The sequence below is a fragment of the Gadus morhua genome, chromosome 16, assembly GCF_902167405.1.
Source record: "Gadus morhua chromosome 16, gadMor3.0, whole genome shotgun sequence".
In the NCBI taxonomy this organism is placed as follows: Eukaryota; Metazoa; Chordata; class Actinopteri; order Gadiformes; family Gadidae; genus Gadus; species Gadus morhua.
This window is the reverse complement of record NC_044063.1, coordinates 33316818-33329764: the sequence shown is the minus strand read 5'-3', so window position 1 is coordinate 33329764 and position 12947 is coordinate 33316818. Positions and strand designations below refer to the sequence as shown.

Sequence of the window (12947 nt, the reverse complement as noted above, 5' to 3'; positions counted from 1 at the left end):
AGGATTGTTTGAGAAATGCTGCTGGCATCTTATCAGTTAACAACTGGTCCATTCAAGTATCAAAATGTGTATGTATTTTTAAGTTATTCACTGACAGAATGACACAAATAATATTTATAATAATAAGTTATTTATTATTGAATAAATTATTATTTAGTTATTTTTTGTAATATTATTAGTAGGACTGTCAAATAAACGCGTTAATTTTGATTAATTTATCACAGAAAACATAACGCGGTAAAAAAATTAACGCAGATTAATCGCGCTTCTATAGTACCCTTTGACCCGGTGCGTAATTTGCGTTGAAACAAAATGGAGGCAAACGAGAAGACGCTGCTCGGCCCCGTGAACGAAAAGTTCAAGTTTAAACTCCCAGACGGAACTGTAGATAATAATAATAATAATAATAATAAATTAAATTTATATAGCGCTTAATATGGTACTCTAAGACGCTTTACATATTGCCCTATCAAAACTATGTAAAACAGACTAGGAATAAAAGAAAAACAGAGGTTAAACATGAAGAATAAGGTGGGAGTTAGGTGGGGAAGGCTAGTGTGAAAAGGTATGTTTTGAGGGCAGATTTGAAAGAAGAGAGGGTTGGAGAGACTTTGATGTGGGAGGGGAGTGAATTTCAAAGGGTCGGGGCAGCAACTGAGAAGGCCCGATCACCCCAAGTCCGTCGCTCAGTCCGTGGAACTTGTAGCAGGTTGGCAGGATTGGACCTGAGGAATCGGGAGGGGGCGTGGTGATGGAGGAGGTCGGCAAGGTAGGGGGGGGGGGGCTAGGCTGTTGACGGCCTTGTTGGTGATGAGTACGATTTTGTAGTTGATTCTGTGTTTAATTGGAAGCCAATGGAGTTCACGGAGGACAGGTGTGATGTGTTAGATAGGAACACCGTTATCTGCAATCTCTGTAGTAAGGAATTTTCCTATCACCGGAGTTCATCAACCCTTAAATAAATGTAAATGGAATGCATTTATATAGCGCTTTTCTAATCATTGGCCACCCAAAGCGCTTTACAATATTGCCTCACATTCACGCACACATTCACACACCGACGGCGGAGTCAACCATGCAAGGCGACAGCCAGCTCGTCGGGAGCAGTTAGGGTTAGGTGCCATGCTCAAGGACACCTTGACACTCAGCTAGGAGGAGCCGGGGATCGAACCAACAACCTTCAGGTTACCAGCCAACCCGCTCTACCTCCTGAGCTACTGCCGCCCCTTAAATATCACCTCAACGCAAAATATTTGGTAGCAAGCTCGCAGGTACGAGCTGCCACAGCCCCTGATGCTGGCGCTAGCAGGCAGCCTTGTCAAGCCACACTCAACTGAAATGCATTGAATCTTGAGTGAGATGCAAATGTTATTAATTTGATCTTAAAATGCACCGTATGTTAAAGGTTGGGTATGGGATTTGCGAAACGCCAGCAGATTTTGAAAATACAGTGCATTACGCTGACTGACTCCACCCATTCCAAGTACCTGGACGCGCAATCATGCACGAGCGCGAACACAGATGCGCGAGAGCGAGCCAGGCTAGCGTAGGTTTTCGTTAAACAACATGGCAACATTAAAAAAACAACATGGGGATGGTGGCGTCTTGTCTGCCATGGAAATTGTCTTCTACTGCTAGGTCCAAATGTGGATTAACTAGTTCCAGTAGCTACCGCAGGATAACAACAAACAGGAGCTTGCTCTGGGTCACGAGCTCTGGGTCAAGAGTACTGCACGAAGGGGTCGCGCGCGGGGGAGGGGGTGTGCAGTACGACCGTTTGATTGACGTACTTACTGTCCAATGCAATTCGGTGGCTCGGGAAATCATTGGCTGGAGTTTTTCGAGCCCTGCCCGTTCCACAGATGATTGACTTGTTTAATTTTCATGTCAGTCCTTCTAACTCAGTGGCTGTAAGTGGGTTATGATAAGGATTTCAAGTAATTCTGTAAAAATGGCCAAAAAAGCGAATTCCATACCCAACCTTTGATGAAAGACATGTTTTAAAGGTCCCATGACATGCTATTTTATGGATGTATTAAAGGCCCACTATGCAGGATCGGCCATTTCTTCGCTGTTTTCTTGGTTTGCGCACGCAATTCTCTCTACACAGCGCCCCCTACAGCTTCGTAGTAGATATTTTACAACACTGTCGTAACAACTAGTTGACGACCCTTCCCCATGCACTTCTACGCTATGTGCATTTGTTTTCAAAGAAGCCGGCGAATGCGTGGAGCCATGTCCGAAGTAGATATTCATAAAGTGTTGACAAGGTTATACATTTTTAAAATGGTGTATTTTTATTGCAATAAACATAAATCCATCCTTTTTTATAGTTCACGGGGAGAATTTATATCCTAGATTATAATTGTTTTATCTTTGGTTGAACAGAACAATCAGTATAAGAATGTCAACATAATACATAACGATAGCACCGACTGTCGTCTTTTGGGTCCCTTATCAGTCGATTGATCCATGATGAATGCAACAATTGCCTCGCAACTGGCTGTTTATATCTAGCCGGTGCCATGTTTGGGGGTGTGTCTGTGCTGTAAAGCATTTTCGAAACTACTAATTAATATATCTTTAGGCTTAGTTTACACTATGGCAGTGGTTTTGAATCTTTTTGGGACTAACCCTAAGAAAAACAAAGAATATCAAACCAAAACCTCAAGGTACACAAACGTCATGGTTGATGGTGCAGTTTGAACAATGTAACGCACTAGAAAATGCTTTTCCTGCAGAAAATGCGGTGAGTGCTGTAGTATAAAGTGAGGTTGAAAATATGTTTTAATCAACCCACATAGATGTAAAAACAAAGGGATTTGAACAGAGTTCAAAAGTCTAAATGGAGTAAACAATGTAAAAATGCACACCATTTATAAAAAAATAAAAAAAATAAAAAAAATGTAAATGGTTGGAAACAAATAAAGTGGCAGCTGAATGAAAAGCGCAAAGCATTGCTAAAAATGCAGAAATGTAAAAGGAATTGAATTGAAGAATCTCAAACTTCAAATGTATTCCACTGCACTGCTGAAAAACCCGGAAGCTGAAATTTAAAACTGAATTAAATTATCTGAAGAGGCAAAGTGCTGAAATACATTGTTACAAAAGCTGGAAGATGGTAGTAGCAGTGGTACTAGCTGTAGTAGTAGTAGTAGTAGCTGAAGTAATTGTGGTACTAGCTGCATAAATGATATAAGGTATGGTATTGATTGATGTTTGTAGAAAGAATTATAATAATCCCGCCAGTTTTTTTTAAAACAGCCGAAAATTGTATGTACTCGCCTAATGCAAATTTTTCCAGCCTAACGTGATTAAAAGTATTCCAATTGTGCTGGAAAAATCGCCCAATCTGTCAACGCTGCCTGAACGTCATAAAAAGTATTCAATTAAATAAAATTTTCTTCATAAATGAATCGAAGGCCTGTGCTTTAAATGAGGCCATCTCTGTTTGATCATTATTTGACTGTCGGCTTTATTTTATGGGAAATATGGGGTGGATTTCTTTAATAACGTAATAATACTAATTAGGTGAGTTCTTCATGCAGCCCTCAACTATTGTTCATAAGTTTTATTCTTTCTTCTTCTTTATTATCCTCTCCACATTTTGGGACTTATCTCCTTCCTCTATTTTTCACCTAGGGACTCCATTCCAATTTTAAAATGTTCAGATTAGCTTGGAATCGCTCACTTCTTTTCAGATTTCTTTTAATATTTGATACTTTTTAAGATATTCTACTTTTAAAATACTATTATTTACAATGGAAGTCAATGGGAGGACGGCGGAGCCGTCCACCCATTCTCTGTCACCTACTTCTTCAGCCTTCGTAATTTGGTCAATTGTTTATCGTTAACCTTTGTTTTAAAGGTTTAAAAAATCAAGACGCTTGTATCTTCAATAATCTGAAAACAGAATTTCGAATACCTTTATCCTTTTTTCATAATCACAGTTTAAGTTCCATATCGGCTTCCTTTTCAGTTGATCTCATTGATTTACGCTGAGGTAAGAGCCCGAAGACGTGCAGGCATTGGTGCCAGATTTGGCAGTTTTTCCCGCTCAATTAGACCTTTAGAACTAACAACCTGGATCCGCATTGGGTGATAAACTGAGAAACGGAACACTTGACTTGGTTTTAGCACATCAAATGATATTTGCACAGGGTTAACACACACCACACACAAAATCAGTGCTAAGACCAACTAAACAAAGTTCAGGCACACACACAACATAAAACGTTTGCAACTAAATATAGCGCAAAACATTACTCTGTGAACAAAATAACAATCTTTCCACTCTTTTGAGACAACCCTTGGTTATTTCTCCTGACTAAATCCACATCGGTGTTCTCACGCTAGACAGTCGCTCGGCGCTCCTCTGGAGTCCATCCATTGGCTTTCAGAGAGAGCGTCTCTGTCAGAATGTTCTTGACCCTAAAGGTGCGGCCACACCAGACGCGTATCTCGCGTACTTCGCGTATGAAATCGCCATTTTCTCCATAGGGAACCATTGGTTTAGGCGCGTATTACGCGTATTACGCGTATTTCGCGTATTAAGCAACATTTTACGCGCGTATAGCGCGTATATTTACGCGCAATACGCGCTATACGCGCTAGACGCGCGTATATCGCGTATATCGCGTACATTTCAAAAGAGTTCAAAAAATTGAACTTTTTACGCGAAGTACGCGAGATACGCGTCTGACGAGACACGCATTGCCCAATCAGCGTTGAGCTTGACCCGACGTCACTGGCAGAGAGTAGTGAGCTTGGACAGAAGCATACGGCCGACATCTTCCTTTTTTCTGTGTGGAAATAGTAACATAGTTACGCCATTAAATGCTTTTATGGAAACATTTCTAGCGAGAAATGTGCATTTTACTTTCATAATGTTCACTCGGTGAATGTGAAGGATGTTTGGTTTGATAGTTATGACGAAGAGGGAACGCTCCGTTCACTTGCATGGACAGAGTCTCTGGTTACTAAGCAACCTCAACGTCTTGGCGGACTATTTCTCTGCTGGGAAACACACCAGACACACCATGTGAAGTTATTTAACCCGATTATTGTTATTTATATCCGAGATTATTTAATCTAACCCGATCTAAACTCTATCACCCAAACACGGCGGCGTTGGGGTTTCCTACCTCGGACTCCAGCGCAGCCACGGCCGACAACTTTCTTTATTCTGGGTGGAAATAGTAACATAGTTACGCCATTAAATGCGTTTATGGAAACATTTTTAGCGAGAAATGTGCATTTTACTTTCGTAATGTTCGCTCGGTGAATGTGAAGGATGTTTGGTTTGATAGTTATGAGGAAGAGGGAACGCTCCGTTCACTTGCATGGACATGGACTCATCTAGGCGAGTGACGTAGGCGCGTATAGCGCGTATTGCGCGTATTGCGCGTATGCGACCATTTTTGACACAAAATGGTCAAGCAACATTTTGCGCGCGTATCTCGCGTAAAAAGTACGCGAGATACGCGTCTGGTGTGGCCGCACGTGCGGCCACACCAGACGCGTATCTCGCGTACTTTTTACGCGAGATACGCGCGCAAAATGTTGCTTGACCATAACTATCAAACCAAACATCCTTCACATTCACCGAGCGAACATTACGAAAGTAAAATGCACATTTCTCGCTAAAAATGTTTCCATAAACGCATTTAATGGCGTAACTATGTTACTATTTCCACCCAGAATAAAGAAAGTTGTCGGCCGTGGCTGCGCTGGAGTCCGAGGTAGGAAACCCCAACGCCGCCGTGTTTGGGTGATAGAGTTTAGATCGGGTTAGATTAAATAATCTCGGATATAAATAACAATAATCGGGTTAAATAACTTCACATGGTGTGTCTGGTGTGTTTCCCAGCAGAGAAATAGTCCGCCAAGACGTTGAGGTTGCTTAGTAACCAGAGACTCTGTCCATGCAAGTGAACGGAGCGTTCCCTCTTCGTCATAACTATCAAACCAAACATCCTTCACATTCACCGAGTGAACATTATGAAAGTAAAATGCACATTTCTCGCTAGAAATGTTTCCATAAAAGCATTTAATGGCCTAACTATGTTACTATTTCCACACAGAAAAAAGGAAGATGTCGGCCGTATGCTTCTGTCCAAGCTCACTACTCTCTGCCAGTGACGTCGGGTCAAGCTCAACGCTGATTGGGCAATGCGTGTCTCGTCAGACGCGTATCTCGCGTACTTCGCGTAAAAAGTTCAATTTTTTGAACTCTTTTGAAATGTACGCGATATACGCGATATACGCGCGTATAGCGCGTATAGCGCGTATTGCGCGTAAATATACGCGCTATACGCGCGTAAAATGTTGCTTAATACGCGAAATACGCGTAATACGCGTAATACGCGCCTAAACCAATGGTTCCCTATGGAGAAAATGGCGATTTCATACGCGAAGTACGCGAGATACGCGTCTGGTGTGGCCGCACTCTCTCAGGTACTGGAGACGGTCCTGCATGCGCTCATGCAGTCATTTTCCATTCACTTTAATTTTTTAAGTGCCAGCGGTGCCTTAATTTTATACAGAATCAACACATTGTCCTTTCAAGCGGCCCACTCTGCTCCTTATGCACTGCTGCATCAGTGCAACTTCAGCAGTCTTATTTAATGCAGTGAAACATGAACCACCAAAACTGATTTAGATTTAAAATGTATTTTTCTTGGGGAAATAAGTTTCTAGCTCCATGATGTGAGAAATTTCTTGCTTTAGCCAAAGCCAGGGCCTCGCTCGCTTGAAATGTTACACCAAGCTCAAAGGTTAAATATTTACCGTGGTGTGAAGCCCAAGAAGAAGTTAGGCTGAGCGCTGCCTAGCATCACTTTCCTAATTACATTATAACATAGCAAAAAAGGTTCTTGCCATTATTGGTTTGTTTGAATAGTGCTGAGCCGTGATTGGTATGTTGTTGACCGTAGGAAGCCATGATTGGCTCGGATGTTGGGGACATCACATGAAGTCTCCTCTTTTCAAGACCATCGAGGAGCATCAGAAGGTAAGACCCTTATTTACAATATTGCCTCACTGTGTCTGGACATGTTGTCCTCACTGCAGTCTGTCTGAATTCAGGATGTTGTTCTCACTGCAGTGTGTGTCTGTATACAGGATGTTGACTTCACTGCAGTATGTGTCTGTATTCAGGATGTTTTCCTCACTGCAGTGTGTCTGTATCAGGATGTTGTCCTCACTTCAGTTTGTCTGAATACAGGATGTTTTCATCATTGGAGTGTGTCTCTGTATAAAAAATGTGTTCCTCATTGCAGTGTGTGTCTGTTTACAGGATGATGTCCTCACTGCATCTGTATGAAGGGTGTGTTCCTCACGGCAGTCTGTGTCTGTCTAAAGGTTCCTCACAATGTGCGTTGTGTTTTGTTCCAGCTGAACCACTTCCCCGGCTCCTTCCAAATAGGGAGGAAGGACCGTCTGTGGAGGAACCTCTCTAAGATGCGAGCTCGCTTCGGGAAGCAGGAGTTCAGCTTCTTCCCTCGCTCCTTCATCCTGCCGCAGGACATCAGGCTGCTGCGGAGGGCCTGGGAGGATGCAGGGGCGCGGCAGAAGTGGATCATCAAACCTGTACGTCCAGCACTAACTCCAATATTTTAGACCTGCAATCATTAACCGGTTCATCCAACACCAACTCTCCAATATATTAGACCTGTAATCATTAACCGGTTCATCCAACACTACCTCTCCGATATATTATACCTGTAATCATTAACCTGTTCGTCCAACACTACCTCTCCAATATATTAGACCTGTAATCATAAGGAGTGCAACGGATCACAAAACTCCCGGTTCGGATCGTGTCACGCTTTTTGAGTCACGGGTCGGATCGTTTTCGGATCAACAACAACAATAAAGATTACAAGACAAATGTGACTTTAAAAAAATCTTCAAATTTGTAAAAACAAAATAAAGTGAAAAATTAGGTAATAATCCTGCTTCCTGTAAGCATGGTCTATAATAAAAAAAATTGCAATCTGAGGCATTATTCCTTCTTCTTTTAACATAGATAGTAAATAATCCCTAACCCTGGAATTACAATTCAGGATGTATGCATTGCCTGGGGAGTGTTTAGAGTCTACACTCGCCCAAGGCACCGCAGACATCCTCGTCTTCTTTTTTTTTTTCATCAAGTATGGTAGCGAAATACAGTTTCTGTCGTGTTTTATTTGGCATTTTGTAAATCCATTGATTTCGGTTAGAAGACTTATTGCTCATTGCAAGGGGGATTGGTTGTAGTCTTTTCGCTCGGTCTTTTAGCTCAGTCTTTTAGCCCTACTGTTGATACGGAGAACCGAGCGAAAAGACTACAACCAAGCATAAACATGTCTGGTTCCGGTTTACGTTTCAATGGGATTTACGGAACGCCAAATAAAACACAACAGAAACTGTATTTCGCTACGATACTTGATGTTGTTGTTAATACCGGAATTGTCCTCTAAACATGCGCTGAGCGCGTGAAAGCAAAACTTATTTTTTTTATCAGCCGATCCGCGGATCACTTGCGTCCCGAACCGTGAGGGTTGATCTGTACGGATCACGGGTAACCCGTGAACCGTTGCACCACTAGTAATCATTAACCTGTACGTCCATCACTACCTCTCCAATATATTCTGAAACCTAAAAATGCAGCATCAACCTTTATTTGAGCATGCAAGTTAATGACCTCATATATCGTTACCGCTGTAGGTTCTAATCAATATACCTCCCAGTCCATCAATTAATCTGTGTGTCCATTATATTGTAGAATGAATGGTAATTCTCTCTTTTTATTTTTTTCCCAGCCTGCCTCTGCCAGGGGAACAGGTATCCAGGTCATCTATAAGTGGTGTCAGATGCCAAAGAAGAGGCCCCTACTGGTCCAGAAGTCAGTATGACCCACACAACATGACTATCAGCACTATAGAAGGACAACACTAAAACACAACATCATCACTAGGACAACAGACAATCTCTAAAGAGGAACCAATAGGCCCAGTCTCTGGCACCAGAAATTTGCAAAGTTGCAACATTTCAAAATGCTAAATCTCAATTGGCTCTATATTGCAAAGTTGGTGTCAAATGATGTTGGCTTCTCAAGGCCTCCAACTTTGCCGCTCTTACTATGATAGTCCACAAAGACTGCTTTCCACATCTCCTCCAAGGCTTATTGCCCGATTTAAACCAATCAAACTCTAATATATTCCCAATCTCCCAAAGAATAAACGTTGTCATAATAGTTCTGATACCCTCCAACCATATGATCTCTAGGGACTCGTATGTAATGTGCGCCAACGCCACTCTAACAGGAAATGGGCATGTCTCCGAAACAGTTAATCCTATTCACACCAAATTAATCGAGCATTTCCACCGGAGGCTGCGGTTCGGTTCAGTTGGCAAAGGTGCGGCACGCGTCCGTTTCCACCGCCAAAAGTGGCCGTGATCCGGACTGACCCGTACTCATCTCGCAGTACTCCTCCGTTGGGGTACTGAGATGCCTGAAAGGGTGCCGGCAAGTTCACGCGACACAAGCCGTCAGTTGATTGGTCGACAGAATCTAACACACTTAGTTGTCAAAAATATACTGATCTCAGGGCTCACTGGGTAGAGTGTGTACCTTATAGGCTCAGTCCTGATCGCAGCGACCTGAGTTCGAATCCTGCCCGCGGTCCTTTGCTGCATTTCCTCCCCTTTATTTCCCATACCTTCCTCTCTACCTCACTCTACAATGAAGCATAAAAAATGCAAAAATAAATAATAATAAAAAAGAATATACCGATCTCCCCACCCAGTGACTAGTCTGGGTAGCACTTTCCTTGAAGGCAGAAGCCACTAGAGACCCAATGTGGTTTGAGAAACGCTAACAACACCAAAAGCACTTCCTTCTTTGAATTCTGCACCTCATTTTAACTGTACAATGATAGCAATGAGTCAACTTCATCCTTCATGGACCCAATTATTTGCCATTTCAACCAAACTGTGTGATGCCAGAGTAAATGAAAGACCAATTATGGTGTAAACGCCTACTTCTAAAGCCGGTCCTAACCTCCCACTGTTGACCCGTGTCCGTCAGTAGCTCTATGAGCAGAGCACACGCCCGCAAGGCAGAAGGTCCTTGGGTCGAAACCCCCCCATGTACCCACGATGGTCTACCATTTGGTCTGCTACTTACATCAGGGCATTTAGCAGACGCTTCTATCCAGAGTGATTTAACGTACATTTGTGCTGACTGCCTGCAGGTACCTCCACAAGCCCTACCTCATCAGCGGGAACAAGTTTGACCTGAGGATCTACGTCTACGTCACCTCCTACGACCCGCTGCGCATCTACATCTTCTCGGATGGCCTTGTCCGCTTCGCCAGCTGCAAGTAGGATAACCCCATCCTCCTCACCCCACCCTTTACCTCCTAGACCAACCCTACTCCATACTTTCCCCTACGACTAACCTCACCTTCCTAACCCCATCCTCTATCCTCCTAGACCAGGGGTCTGCAACCTTTTGTATCAAAAGAGCCATTTTGGCCCATCTCCCGCAAAAAAAATTTTTTTGGAGCCGCAAACTTTTTAATGCACCCCCTCCGGAGACGCTAACGCTGCGCACCGCACAGACATTTTTTGTGACACTCTGTAAAAACATAACATAAATCTTTAGCTGTCATGTGGCATCAGGGAGTAGCCTACAGTACAGTAGACTACAGTAGCCAGTCAGCAGCGTCAACCGTTGACGTTCTACGTGATCGGTCATGGCCAGCAATGTAAACAAGGAATAGATAGCATAGCATAGCGATACAATAGTCAAGTAATGAAAAAACTGTAAGGACCTTTATTATCAAAATATAACGTACTGAAACTTTAATATTCAACACAAGAACTTTAATGCTGTAAACCCTTCTCGCTCAGTATTCGTTCGTGCAATTGGCTGTCAACGGTGGATGCTGCTGATTGGCGGCTCACTGGCATGTCCCGCCTCCTGCCAATGGCAGCATCTAGGCTACTTCCTGATGCCAGATGCCAGTTAAAGATTTAACTCCTACTGGGATTAGCCAACTGCAAATCAACGAAGCTTTGTCATTCACTCCCCCCCTCACGGTAGCGCAATTGCGCATCCATTGCGACCTCTCGTTTAGTTGACGATATATATCAAAATATATATATAATTTTTTTTTTTTTTTTTTTTTTTTTTTTTAAGAAAACTGCAGGGAGCCACGGCTGAGGGGCTAAAGAGCCGCATGCGGCTCCGGAGCCGCAGGTTGCCGACCCCTGTCCTAGACCAACCAGATTCAGATTCAGATTTTATTTGTCACATACACAATACATTGCAGTGAAATGTTCACAGTCGGCTCCATGCTAAATAGACACATAACAAACATAACATAACAGTAAATACATTCAAGATGGGTTATTGCACATAGGAATAAAGGGGGTTACTTACATAAATATATAAGTGCAGTTGCTCAAAAGGGCTTAATCAGTGCCATTGAGATACCTGACAGTTTGGGGTTAGAAACTCTTCCTGAGGACGCACTCACACTAGGCAAGCTTGCCTGTTCCGTGCTGGAGGAAGATTCAGCACGATTCCCCCCCTCCCCACTCCCCCCGCTGGCCCGTGGTCACACTGCTCCCAAAGGCCGTGGCCTGGGCACGATTGCTCCTTCATACATACGTCATCACATCGTAATACGATAAATACGTCATCACCAAGCGTCCTCGCCACCATAACAACAATGGAGAACAACATCTTGAATGCTGTCGTCGGCCCAAATTTCAAGTAAACACTCAACTTCACTATCGCACCAACGTAAACCCACTCGTGAACCGCTTGCCGCCATTGTTTAAAATGATTGTTGTGGGGAAGAAGGGCATGGACCTATAAAGAAAGATGGGTCGCGAAAGGACTACGTCATCCCGCTCACGTTGCGTATCCGCCTGTCATCTCATCAGCATCTGTACTTTGGCCACGGCACACCTCTCCCAAGTGTGCCGTGGCCAAGGGACTGTTCCGTGCTGGAATACGGATGGCGTGGTCACACTAGCCAAACGTTCTAGACTTTAGTATGCAAATGAGCTCGGGCACGGGGCCGCGGCCCTAGTGTGAGTGGCCCCTGAGTCTCTTAGTCTTTGCTGCCAGTGAGCGGTGTCTGTCCCTGAGCGTAGCAGAGACAATAGTCCGTAGCCTGGATGGCTAGGGTCTTTCAGTATGCTGGTGGTCCTGCCCCTTGATATAAATGTCTCCTAGATTAGGGAGTTGCCCCCCATATGGTACGCTGAGCTGAACGCACCACTCTCTGCAGAGCCTTACGGTCCTGCATGGTGGTGTTCCAATACCAAGCGGTGACCAGCCAATTGAATCTGTGCATTCCCAGCGCATGCTGCCTGGCTCACAGACAGTGAGACAGTGAGCGATCATGCGAGAGATGACGGTGAGAAGTGCGAGAATTACAGAGAAAGAAGTCAGATAAGAGTGAGTAAGGTAGATAAGACAGCGGGAGAAGAGTGAGAAAGACAGTGGGAGAAGTGGGAGAAAGACAGCGGGAGAAGAGTCAGTAATACAGCGGGAGAAGAGTGAGTAATACAGCAGGAGAAGAGTGAGTAATGCAGCGGGAGAAGAGTTAGAAAGACAGCGGGAGAAGAGTCAATAATACAGCGGAAGAAGAGTCAGTAAAACAGCGGGAGAAGATTGAGTAATACAGCGAGACAGAAAAGAGACAGACAGAGTGAGCCGGAGACAGAAAAAGAACTACACATGGCGCTCTCTAAGAAGAGAAAAGTGGACATCGAAAACAGCTTTCAACCCAGAAAGGACAGACTGATTGTCATGTTCATTCTTCCCACTGGAAAAACAAAAACACTCATAAAAAGTGCCAATGTGAAACGCCAATATGAGCCAAAGCACAACGTTTTTCACCAAACATACCCACTCAAGTCTGAACTGCGGTCACAGAAAATAT

The 12947-nt window shown here is 43.6% G+C and overlaps 1 protein-coding gene across 6 annotated transcripts in view; it reads left to right on the top strand.

The window, feature by feature from the left end:
* ttll4 (tubulin tyrosine ligase-like family, member 4) overlaps nt 1-12947 on the top strand; it is a 111883-nt gene that overhangs the window by 59681 nt on the left and 39255 nt on the right. For all 6 annotated transcript variants that reach the window (XM_030380678.1, XM_030380677.1, XM_030380679.1 and 3 more), the window contains 4 exons: nt 6936-7012; nt 7396-7590; nt 8805-8887; nt 10239-10367. In XM_030380678.1, the coding sequence (XP_030236538.1) occupies nt 6936-7012; nt 7396-7590; nt 8805-8887; nt 10239-10367 (484 nt within the window). The remainder of the gene's footprint in view (nt 1-6935; nt 7013-7395; nt 7591-8804; nt 8888-10238; nt 10368-12947) is intronic.